Source organism: Phoxinus phoxinus (assembly GCF_949152265.1).
Source record: "Phoxinus phoxinus genome assembly, chromosome: 1".
NCBI lineage: Eukaryota > Metazoa > Chordata > Actinopteri > Cypriniformes > Leuciscidae > Phoxinus > Phoxinus phoxinus.
The window spans coordinates 22,809,731-22,823,001 of record NC_136876.1 but is presented as its reverse complement, the minus strand read 5'-3'; the positions used below and the strand labels follow the sequence as shown (position 1 = coordinate 22,823,001).

Genomic DNA, 13,271 nt, shown 5'->3' with positions numbered 1-13,271 from the left:
GAAAAAGAGAGAAAGACGTAAAGTCACGTAGTGCGGGGCAACCCGAAAAGCAACAGCATGCGTAGAGCACCCAGGGGTGGGAAGGAGTGATAAGACCCCCATAATCAGAGAAATAGCCTTATCGATGGGGGCCACCTTACAGCAGGAATACCCCAACCCTAATACCACTCCCAAAAACAGTGAGAGGGAGAGAACATAAGACAGAGAACGAGTTTGAGGCCTATAGTTTAACAATCATTGTACAGACTCAGATAGGCTACCTGTCCTAAATTAATTCTGCATCTTTATTTGACTGTTTCAAAATGCATGGGCTCGCTCATGCGAACTGTGCACTTTATTGCTAGCTGCCAAGGTAAGAAGTTATCTGCAAAAAAACAACAACATAAATATAAAATATAAATGACCCAATGCTCAAGCCACTCCCAGAACAGTAACAGTTAACCTGGACGATGGCCAAATTCTGACACACTTAGAGAGAGAGAAAGAGAGAAAGAGAAAGGTCTATGTGAAGTGTTAATGTGGAGCTCATCACTAAGGCACATTAATCATTAAAAAAGCATCTTGCCTTCTGACGTCAAGCTGTGTAGAGGTTAGGGATTCCCTTCACATCAGATAATGGAGGACACCCCTCCAAAGGTGTCTGGGGGGGCGCTTGAAGGGGTTTCCCCCTCCACGGCCCTCACATCAGTTTCATATGTCACCTCTTTTTCCACTGAGTCACGGAAACACTGCTGTCTCTTGAGCCAATGAGAGCTTGTTTAAGTACTGGAAATAAGTAAAACAGAGCAATAATATGGGGTGTGTCATTTGCTGATTAACTTTTCTTCTAGAGTGACGATACTGTGAACAGGACCCCATTACTTACTGGGTACTTTGTGGTCTTACCACTGATGTAATTAGCAGGACTGTAAGCCTTGTCCCATCATCTGATCAATTTAGCTGTGCTTAGGGTGTAATGCAAAAGACATTTTAAAATAAAACAATTTGAATACATTTTTGTTTTGTTTTTCATGGGAATATCGGCCAATTTGTATACAATTCATCACATTATGTAAATGAATTATTTAGGTGACCCCCACCCCCATTTATATATAATTGTATATTAATGTATTATTTATAATACTTACATATACATACATATAATATTTGATACACTAATATAGTATAAATATAAATATATATACAGTAGTCAACATTTGAAGTGGATCAAAACCTTTCATCAAAGTTATAGCCTACATGAATTTTGAACAATACCCGTTCTTGTCTTTGGACAACTTTGATGAACTTTTTTGATCCACTTCAAATGTTGACTACTGTATATATGAATTACATTTTTCAAATGTTCTATGCATTTTTTGTCTTTACTACTCATTTTCAAACCCACTATTCTGTGACAATTCCCCCCTTAAAAAATAAGGACATTTAATCTTTCTGACACATGATGTGGGGTCATCACATGTTTTTGGTTTAAACAGACTTCCATTACAATTACATGGCCCTCATCAACCTTAATATTTCAGTTCTGTTATAAGAAGAAGAAAAAAATCACAGTGATCTGTGTTTTAAAAATGTTTCCCGTTTGGAATAAAATACAAAATTATGGATTTTCAATCTAATTTACTCGCGATATTTAAATGACATTAATTTGAAATCTATGAAAGGATTTAAATAATGTTTAGGATTGTGGGGAAAACTCTGAATTGGGGGAACCGCCCACTATATTTATGGCGATTACAGCCCTGGTACCTGGGCCTGAGGTGAACACAGCTGGGAAAATGATTTCTTGAAAGTAGTAATATGCTAAAACAAAAAAAAGGCGCCGTTTCCTGAGAGATGAGAATGACTCAACATCCACACAACCAAGACCCTTTACCACGGCACTCACATTTACATGAGCTTTCAGACACAAACATTCAATTCATACACAATACGAACAACTCAAATTAATTTCCAATATTTAAAGACAAAACAATAACTAATGTGACTGACTGTGACACAACATTACCTGAAACATGGAGATGGCGGTAGCCCAGTGGTCAAGGGTCTTGGGCTGCCATTAGAAAGTTTGAGGTTTCAATCCCAAGTGACAGACTGAGAAGCACTTCTGACATCTTCAAGGATCATTCCCACTGTGGCGGGTATGATCCAATACACAGATCCTGCTCCTGGAAAGAGCCACCTTCCTGCAGAGTTTATCTCGAACCCTAATTAAACACATCTCAACCATAATAAAGGTCTTCAAGATTGCTAGAAACTTCCAGACAGGTTGGAGCAGAACTCTGCAGAAAGGTGGCTCTTCATGAGCAGGATTGGACAGGTCTGTCCCTGCAATTATTATGGATCCTTAAAAGTCCATAGGGAGGAATACACGCCTTTATGACAGCACCTTTTCACTGGGGACATCAGGCAACGATTACAGTCCACTGACAACACATAAATGATGTAAGCATTCATGTGGCTAGAGACCTTCAGGAGTACATGAGTAATTAATGCTCAGTCCTGTAGTTATGAGACCTATTAAGGAATGGAATAACAGCCTCTCCAGAGAAGAGCATCACATGACCTGTGAACAACAGTACTGAGCCAGTCTGGAGAGACTCCTTATAGAGCGTGTGTGTGTGTGCGTGTGTGAATGCTAAAACAAGTTTTTGTGACTTAAAGTTTAATTTTAAACACTAAAACAGAAGCTGACGTTTTCTATTTACTGAAAAAAGCTGTTTAGTATAGGATTGTAAATATTTGCTCTATCAATAATTCAGTTTGTTTAAAATGTGCATTGAAATGCATGATTTGATTAGATTTGTCTTTTAAAATATTAAATATATATATATTTTAAATATTGTGGTTCAATTCATAGTTATTTTCAAAAATATACTGACAATACAAAATGTAACTGAGACAAATTTAACCAAATCAAAACAGTTTTACATCAACAGGCTCAACATTTGCCTTTTGAATGAGAAATGTATGCATAATATACTGGATATTATTAAAGTAATTCATCAATTTAATTTTCATTGTCAGAGGTATTAGTCTTGCTCTTGAGAGCATCTTCACAATAACACCAATGTGCTTAGACTAAAGTGTTTGTATGATATTATTCCCCAGCGTTTACACTATACTGCACATACAGTATTATATTGAACAGCACATGTGTGTATGTGTAGGTGTGTCTCTTCTGCAGTCTCTGGCGTTTTATGATAAAGATGGACTGTTCTGTGATAACCACACACACAAACTATCACCGGCTGCTTTAAGGGCGTTTACAGCATTTCATTTTGAAAATTACAGTGCAGTGTTGGAAACTCCCCTCTCTGAATTTTCCTCACATTATCTTTGCCTTAATAAGCATGTAAGAACCATTACATTTGACAATTTGATGTAATGAATGTTGGTGTCAAGGCCTTATGTGCTTTTTCTTACAAAAACTGAGATGTGTTATATTGACTCTGAACTGAATCACCTTACTTAATTTTTTTGTTTAATTCACAATTTTCATAGTACACTAACTGAATCTTGTGAAATGCTTCACTGCAAATGATTGCAAGTAAAACTCTTTGTTAATGCATGAACAGAAACTAATATGATAGCAAATACTGAACAGCAATGAAAAACGCCCTCTACTGTTGGTGAAAAATGTTTACAACCTGAAGGATTTCAATAAAGGAATTTACTGCTCGAGTCGAAATGCAATATGATTATATAACGTTTATGAATACATTTCATAGCCTAAAGCAAAGTGGTTTAACAAGTTATATTTTAGATATAGCCAATGTGACAAACCAAAATCTACAAATATTTTCAGAAACTATTTATTTATTTATACATTACATGGACCACAGAAATCATTTTATAAATCTAAAATGATGAGCCAATTACCATTGAGCTACACTGTAAAACAATGTTTTTGATTCTCATGAAATAAACTTAATTTAATGTTTATCCAATGATAAAAATGTGTTTTATTTCTTTATTTTTTAAATAAGTAAAGCAGAAAAAAGCCTATGCAATAAAGAAAAAAAACATGAGTTTTACAGTGTTCAGGCGTCAGTTTCAGTAGAACATTTCCCCCCAAATAATCAAGCAATCTTACTAACTGCCCTCTACCCCATTTTTTGTCTATTTCACTATAGTTCATTCTAATAACATCATCTTTGATATTCTATTCCAATGTAAGTTATCTTTTTATTCATGAGATATCATGCATGCCTAGTCTTATTCTTATACCTACAACATTATTCTGGCTGTCAAATGAAAAAAAAAAGTTGGGTAACTCTTCTCTTCACTATCCACAACTTCAGTTTATAGTTTTCTGGACTGAAGCCTCATACCATAACTTTTGAACTTTAAGCTACAGCAATCATTTACGTCCAAAAAACTAGAGCCATAAAGGAGACAGTGAAGTGAAGATTTTCAAAACAAATAAACCATTTTCTGCAATGGACCAATAATATGCTCATGTGGACCGGACAGAGGATGGGAGCTCATCTCTGCTGAGACGACAATGAGCATTAGAGGATGATGCACTCTTTACGGTTTCTGGAGATCTTCTCAGGCTTGCCATCCTTAGCCTTAGCAATGGCCCCCATAATCTGCAGGAATTGGACAAAGGAAATTTAGGAGGATTAAAAAACAACAACAACAACAACAACAACAACAACAACAACAACAACAACAACAACAACAACAACCCTTAAATATGTAGACTAACTTTGTTTTTCAATGTCTTAGAATCTTTTCATTAATGTTTGTAAAACAAATATAAAATTGTGTTGAACTACACATTTCTGGACAACTTTATTTAAATGGATCATTTGGAGAGGATAGTGCAGGAAAAGCGGTCAACAATGTTCACATAGATGAGAAACTGTTCGCAGCGCAGCCTTGTGAAGTTAGTGAGTAAATGTCCATGAGTGCGCAGAGCTGCAATCTATTGATTTGTTTCAAATTTTTGGAGACTATACGTTCTCATAAATCAATTTGTGTTCTTTCATAAAGTTGTCTTAAAGAAACAATAAGCTTACATTATAAAAATGTAAAAGGATTATCCTACGTTTTTAAGTCTTTAGTACATACTCATTACTTTAAATATGAAGATGATACAACCATTCTTGCTCTGATTAATAAGGACAATGACTCTTTTTTAGACTATCAATGTTCTTTAGCACATTTTAGTACGTGGTGTGAGGATAATTTTCTGCACCTCAATATTTCAAAGACTAAGGACTGATTTTTAGCTCCCCAAAAACACAGATTCATGCATCTAGCATTACCATTAATGGAGAGATAGTGAAAGGGGAGTATTTCAATTATCTCTGCATTACTTTGGATCAACATTTCAACATCAACCAGCACACTCTAGGGGTTTACAAGTGCCGTCAACCAAGACTGACAGCTATTCGTAAACTTAGACGCTTGTCTGTTCAGCCTCGTCTTCTTCTTCTTTTGTATCACAGTATTATTGAGGCAGTCCTTATTTATGGTGCCATTAGGTTTTTTTTTTCATATGCTAACAGTTACCAACAAGAACACTTTCATAAAGATAACTTATTTAGCAAGTAAAATTATTGGTATCTCTACCCCTAATTTATCAGATAGTGTTCTCTACATTCACTCAGACCACCCACTCTATAAATATTTGACCCCCCTGCCTTCTGGCCATAGGTATAGATTACCGATGTGTAAGGGTCAGGTATAGTAGGAGTTATGTTCCTGTAAATAAGGAAATCAGCCATTGATACATCCCTTATGCTCTCTCTCTTTTTTTTTGTGATTTCCAAAATAATTTTTGAGTTTATTATGTTGAAAATGTAACATGTTATGCGTGTTTGTGTTATGTACGCATCTACAGTGGAAACAAATGTCCTCTCGAGGACTAATACAAATCTATCTATCTATACAAAGCAAACTTTAAAATGATTGGCTTCAAAAGGTACTCATCATAAAAAAAATACAAAATGGGCTCAGGTGCAGGACAACAAAATAACATTAAATGACCAAAGAAAGATAATGTACGCACACTGAAATTGCAGCCCCAAAAAATGTACACATCATATAAATGTCATTTAACTCAAAAGCACACATCAAGTCAAAGCAAGGATTCAACGTGTCAAAGGGAAACATCTTGGAACGCTGAATGCTGGAAGGACCTCATAAAAATGACCCCAGAAGGTGCTCTTAAGTTGTTTCTCAATCATAAAAATGAGAGAGAAAAAAAGGCACTTGCACTAAATTTTCCTAATTTTTTTGGACGCACTGTGCTACAAACTATTACACACATTACAAACAAAGAAAGTAATATTTGCTGATGCTTACATCCTCATCATAAGGGAAACCACCCGTTTCTAACTTTGAGAAGACCAGATGTTCATTGATCTCGATCTCAAAACTTCCTATAGGGAAAAGCAAAGAGAGCATATGTTAATATACTGGCCACAGACAGGTGACACTGTTACTGTCTATTATTAATGGGGAATTTAAGTTTAAAAGAAGAATATTTTCAAGAATATGGCCCCAGTTGATAGACCCTATTGACTTCCATATGGGGGAAAAAATACTATGGAAGTCAATGGGGTCCGATCCTCTTTTTGGTGAAGTTGCCCATATTCTTTCAATATCTTCTTTTGTGCTCAGCAGAAGAAAGAAATTCATGCAGGTTTGGAACAACTTGAGGGTGAGAAAATTATAGAATTGTAATTTTTGGGTGAACTAACGTTATCCCTTTAAGTAAGCTAAACGTATTTAGCTTAAAAGAGAATTGGAGTTGAAAACAAGTTTGTAAAACACACGGACTAGTGGAAATTATGAGTAGGATATCACAGAAGGACACAGTGTAGGCTACTTGACCTCTCCTGCCCACGAAGCCAGACACCTCCGCATCAGGAACCTTCGCGTTGATGTCTCGCTTCAGCTCCAGGAAGCGAGGCGCGTAGCCTCATCCACCGCTGGTGGGGTAGAGAACAGACAGTAGCCTATTCTTTATTTTCGTTCAGAATATGCGCAGTCATTTCTGCCAGTGTAACTGGCTTTTTCAGTTACCGCACACGATCACTTAAACCGGTTTTTCCACACCAGCGGTGTCAATCAACGTTTACTTCCCCCTTTAACTGGTCCACAAAAAGTCTGAACTAGCCTATTCATTCACGGTCCGAGTGGTTATTGAGTGAACAATTATATTTAGGTTTTAAAAAAACCTGTGACAAATTGAACTGGGACACAAGCATAGCCTAAACGATAATTAATAATCAAAGTAAAAAAACAAAACAAAATATATGAATATGAATTTATTAAAACATTTTGGACCGTGTATAATAAACTTCATGACCACGTGATGAGGTAAACAATCGCTCGATCGTTTTTTAACCGATTCTTTAAACGAACGGTTCAAAAGTTTAAATAAACATGTACCGGTACTACAGAGTGTAAGTGAGCTTACCAGTATTCGACTTGTATCTTCACCACCATTCTTGTCTTTAAATTCTGACCTGTAGAGGTTAATGACGGCTACCTGGTTGTTCGAGGAGACCGAAAACAACACGCTGCACTCTTCCCCACTGGACACAGATGCGTCAGGACAGTAGGCTACACCCTGCTCACCTCCACCTGTTTGACACGCCTACAGTTTCCAAAGGCCAGTAATCACCTTTCAAAACGTGAACAGGTGAATATATGTATTACTGTTTATTTGTTGAGTAGCCTACACTAAAACACTTAAATACTGCTGAAAAACAACAACAACGAAAACATCGTAAACCATACGGGTATACTGTGAAACTATAGTTTTTTATGCCATCGTTCTGGTGGTTTGCTGTAAGCTGGCCTTCCAGCCTGACCAGAGAGCCATTTGTTTTAAGCTTATTTCAGCATGTATGCAGCACTGAAAGTAAAAGTGTTTACATTTAGATTTAATATGCATTTGATTAATAGGCTATCAATTAATAATTCAAATAGATTAATCGCATCTAACATAAAAGTTAGTGTTTATATATGTGTGTAGCCATATACATATTATGCATGTATTATATATATATGTATGTGTGTGCGTGTCTGTGTGTATATATGTTCATACACACACACACACACACACACACACACAATGTTATGGACTGAAAAAACAAAAATTATGTGAAAATTATGTAGTGTGTTTTTTCCTCTGAAATAGCAAAAGCATCACACACTGAGCTGTACCTGCTCCAAATAAATAGCCTAATAGTAATTCTAGATAGATTTAGTAAAAAACAAAATCAAACCAAAGAAAATAAATCTTATAAAAGTTATGCAGGCACACATTTAACAATAATTGTCAAGTGAAAAATAAATAAAACAAATCAACACCATGCACATGGAGTTAATCCTGAGGCGCCTTTCGTCATGACACTCGTAAGGAAAAACTTCCATGTCTTCTTTGAAACGAAACACGAAAGGCTCTTTTATTCAATTTGTCCCATCTTGACAGTTTAAAAATACTGCTAACAAAAAGGGCACCTCAGGATTAACTCCATGTGCATCGAGTTTTGATTTATTTGTCACTTGACAATTATTGTTAAATGTGTGCCTGCATAACTTTTATAAGATTTATTTTCTTTGGTTTGATTTTGATATAATTTTAATATTATATATTAATTTTAGTTCGATTTTGTATTTTTATTTAATTACACAGCTAGTGTGTGGTGCTTTTGCTATTTCAGAGGAAAAAACACATTTTATTTAAATTAATAATTTCAATTTTTTCAGTCCATCATAGAATTATGTTGTGTATGGTCTAAAAATGCTTTTCAATGTAATCAAATGTTCAAACACTCAAAACTTTGTTTTCATTTTATATATATTTTTTTGTTTTAAGCTTTGTTAAAATGTATATTTTTAATAATTTGACATCACAAAACAAATGGATAAAGTATAATTTTAACTTTTAAAAAACTATTAACATTTCTTAATAGTAGTATATTGTATTTTGTTAATAGGACAAAACATAGTTCTTATCTTTTATAATATTTTAGATATATATATAAAATATATATTTTCCATTAAATCGTTTAAAATAAATCTTTATAAAAACATTGTTTTAAACTTGCTCCGCCCACTTCCGGCATCAGACTGGCGCTGTAGTCCTCACACTGCTATGACGTATGGTTCTGTGGTTGGTTAGTATTGCACAGCACTACATTAAATTAGATTTGATCTACCACCTTAATCAAAGACAGAAAAACAACCAACTCCTGAATGTAATTTCCTATTGCAGTTTATTTAAATTAACAATATTACCATGCTGTGTCATAAACATGGGTTTCAGTAGTTTCTAAAAACACAAAACAACACGGTAATCATGCGGCAGTGTCATATAAATGTCCTTAAACAGCTATTTGGTTCAATTTAAAGGTAATGAATTCTATAACACTACATTGATAATAATAATAAAACAACTACTGCACAAAATGCTTGCAAGAGGCAATCACCTGAGCTTTGACACCAAGACAAATTGGTCTAATATACACCCTACAGTATTTTAAAACAAACATTTCAAGAACTCACCAATATTAAATGAATTAATTTATGATCGCTTCATGCTAATTATAGGTTAGTGGACATAAAGGGACACTTGAAAAATGACAATTTATGCACTCACACACCCAAGCTTAGGCGTTTCCTTCTTACAGCAGCTGTTTTAGTACATTCATTGTTACACATAAATAACCAAAACAAAAAGCAGATGGACAGTGACTCCACTAGGCAATGTGGCTTTAACAAAAAAACATTAAAGGGATAGTTCACTCAAATTATTTGTCATAATTTTAGCAATTCTTCTTCTGCTGAACACAACTATGGAAGTCAATGGGGTCCATTAACTGTCTGGTAACCAACATTCTTTAAAATATCTTCTTTTGTGTTCAACAGAAGAAAGAAACTCAAACAAGGTGTGAGTAAATGACAATTGTAATTTTTGGATGAACTATCCTTTAACCCTTCCATTGGCCTCCTCCTCACCGTCCCCCGCGTCTCACTCCTCCTGCTTAAAGGAAGCACAGACTGCAGGCCTCATACCGTAACTTCTCACTTTAGAGTTACGATAATCATTTACGTCCAGCAACCAGACAGGAGGAGTGAAGAGAAGGGGACATTTAAGGATCCTGCTCTCTCTAGATGCTTATACTTTGCTTTTTAAAACAGAACCGTTCAAAATCTTGACATATTAGACTTCTTTGAGGAGTGATTGAGGTGTCTTGAGAGCCAAAAGGGAAGGGTTAAGAGGTGAAACATTAGAGGATGACACAAGGAGGCTGGCTTTTGGTGATCTTCTCCAACGGCTGGCCATCGTAGGCTCTTTGGATAGCATTCATAATCTTGTGGATGAGATAAAGGAGGGATGTAAGCACACATGGAAAAACCATTAACATTTTACAGTTGAAAAGCCTGTCCAGTGGCGAGATATTTACTCACATCATCCTCATAGGGGAAGCCACTGGTTTCCATCTTTGAGAAAATCAGTTGTCCATTGATCTCAATCTCAAAGCTTCCTGCAAAGAGAAACAGAAGGGCTGATGCTGTTTGCTGACAATCCTTTTTTGCATGAATGGAAATCACTGCATGGTCATAAATCTGCAACATACCTTGCCGGCCGACGAAGCCAGTCACATCCGCATCAGTGAACTCAGCAGTGACAACCCGCTTGAGCTCCTGATAGCGGGGCTCGTACCCTCATCCACCACTGCAACACAAGAGTGAAGAGGAGACATAATCTGACTGGAATAATGCTTCTCAACATACGTTTGGTTCCAGGCAAACTGGCTATGCATAGTAACTAGTGAAAGAGATTTTGTCTGACAACAAACAGACTAGAACAGAGAAAAAAAAGTCTGGGTCAGAATACCAGAACTATCACTGTGATCACTGTAATCGAGCTCATACACCTTACTACAAAGTTGTCCATAACTTCCTCATAGTTCAGTTATTGTGTGTCATATTTATGCGTTGTCTGTCAACCATATAAAATGTACTTCTTCCATAATGCAAACATTCACATTTCTTCCAATATATATATATATTTTTTAATGTGTGGCACAATAATAATAAATTTACTCTAAAATGTAACAGACATTCCCGCTGGTTTTGTCTTAATGGGTCGCGTTTCAATCACTATTTCATATTAATTCCGTTGTTCTTTCTCCCTTTCCCCCCGTGATTTTGTCCAGATCGCGAATATAAGACGACCCCCCATTTTTCAGCCTATTTTTAGGACACAAACCTCGTCTTATATTCGGTTTTACAGTATATTAGTAGATCTCACTAAATGACAAATTAAACCCGATTTCTGGACATTGTAATGTTACTTTTTCTGAAAATTATTAGTGTACACATATATTTTAAATATATCTGATTTAGCATTAAAGTCGGCATGAAATCAAAATTGACCCTATTTACTTTGTCAGCGGGTATTACTAGTCTTGTGGTGAACAATTAATCCGTGTAAGTTAATACACAGATATTTTTTTTTTTTCCGTGGTTATGTTTAATCAAAATCTGAAAAGTTACTTCCGGGTCTGGAATGGTTCTTTTTCTGATGACGTAGGTTTGACGGCTTGGGTTGCTTAAACGCTTAATCAGTCCCTCAAACCGTTGGAGAGGTGGAGCGCTGAAGTAAAACCATAGACATTAGCCGTTTCTCAATGTCAAGGAAGGATCCTCGGAAGCCGGAATTTCGAGGATGCTACGACATCGACATCCGTCGAAGGATGTCGGCTTGCCATACCAGCTCTAACGTTACTAAGTTACTATAAACACACAAAGGAGGGAGACGGAGGCCATGAACCGTGTTGTGATAACACAGATAGCAGAGCTGGCAATGTGCATGAGCTGGTTAATCTACCACATTTCAGAAGATATTTTACCCCAGTAGAGGAAAAAAGGTGGTAAATCACACAACGTTTCAGATAATTTACGAATAAATCTGTAATGAAAACACTCACCAGTATTCGACTTTTATTTGCGCCACCATATCTGCGTGCTTTGCGCTGCTATTGTACTCTCTCCTCTTCTTCTTCCTCTTCCTCTCCTTCTTCTTCTTCTCCTTCTTGGTTTGTGCTTCTTCGTCTGTCTGTGACTGCTATACGAAACTAAACCTCTAGCGACCCCTATCAGCTGAAACAGCCACCAGAAACGTATCGTTGAAAAGCCACACGATGGCAGCAGGCATTAACCCATTTAATCCCAAATTCTTCTGTGAGGTAAACCCGTATTTTTACCTTCTTGCTAGCCTAATTATACAAACTAAGATTTTTCTAAGATTGGTAAAATTCTATAAAATTGTGTGTTTTATTCCTGTTCTCTCTAATAGTGAGCCTAATCTACAAAGTCAAAATATCCTTTTAGCCTACTTAATATCATGTAACAATTTTATGATGTCGATCAATCAGTTAGCTACTTATTATTTATTATAATTTACTGGTGGGATTAAAGGGTTAGTTCACCCAAAAATGAAAATGATCCTATAATATAGCCTACTACTCACCCTGAAGCCAGTGTATATGACTTTGTTCTTTCAGACAAAGGGTGAACTAACCATTTAAATTAGCAAACTAAACCTAAACAAAATTTCCCATGATCTTGTAGTGACACTTACAATAGGCTGTTTGAATTTAATTGTTAAATGACATGGATAATAATTTTTTACTTGTCTAATTAATTAGTTAATTCTGACATGACAGCTCATTAAAAAATTTAGCATGCTGGAGCAGAAGGCCCATCTGTATAATTTTTTACCCAGGCCCTGTGGATTTAAACAATGGCCCTAGTTATAATACATAGGCTACAAAATAATGTAGGACATCCAAAATGCCCTTGATGGCAAAGACATCAAAAGAAGTCATGATAGCATGAGATCAAATGCACCAAACATTTGCTCCATCACTACCTGTGTAAAAAACACAACAGGCCAAGCTTTTTTTAAACTGAGCCCTGATTGTTGTTAAGATTGAACACGGCTCGCTTCAACTGATGACTCACTCCTGAAGTCATTTTCACAGAATAGTGTACTGATTTTCGGTGTCATTTGTCATTAAGGGCCAGGTGGGTTTCAAACGAGACAGGGTGATTTGAAGCCGCATTACACCATTATGGGCTCATTATGATGATGTCATACAGGACTCACGACTGACTGACACCACACCGCAATAGTCTTGACAGGGCAAGTGAAAAGTTTGAGAGAGAGAAAGAGAGAGAGAGAGAGAGAGAGAGAGAGAGAGAGAGAGAGAGAGAGAGAGAGAGAGAGAGAGAGA

The 13,271-nt window shown here is 36.2% G+C and overlaps 2 protein-coding genes across 2 annotated transcripts; both read right to left on the bottom strand.

Moving 5' to 3' along the window:
• Positions 1 to 3,796: 3,796 nt before the first annotated feature.
• On the bottom strand, positions 3,797 to 10,118 carry LOC307010038 (migration and invasion enhancer 1-like; the record flags this gene model as incomplete). The annotated part of the gene is made up of 4 exons (XM_079634386.1): positions 3,797 to 4,592; positions 6,316 to 6,392; positions 6,847 to 6,933; positions 10,079 to 10,118. The coding sequence occupies 4 exons, from the start codon at positions 10,116 to 10,118 to the stop codon at positions 4,512 to 4,514; spliced, it is 285 nt and encodes a 94-aa protein (XP_079490512.1). The 3' UTR covers positions 3,797 to 4,511.
• Positions 9,226 to 12,607, bottom strand: LOC307007077 (migration and invasion enhancer 1-like). Its single transcript, XM_079628747.1, has 5 exons — positions 12,506 to 12,607; positions 11,964 to 12,135; positions 10,608 to 10,705; positions 10,438 to 10,514; positions 9,226 to 10,340 (listed from the first exon to the last, which is right to left on the bottom strand). The coding sequence occupies exons 2-5, from the start codon at positions 11,990 to 11,992 to the stop codon at positions 10,257 to 10,259; spliced, it is 288 nt and encodes a 95-aa protein (XP_079484873.1). The 5' UTR covers positions 11,993 to 12,135; positions 12,506 to 12,607; the 3' UTR covers positions 9,226 to 10,256.
• Between the last annotated feature and the right edge of the window lie 664 nt (positions 12,608 to 13,271).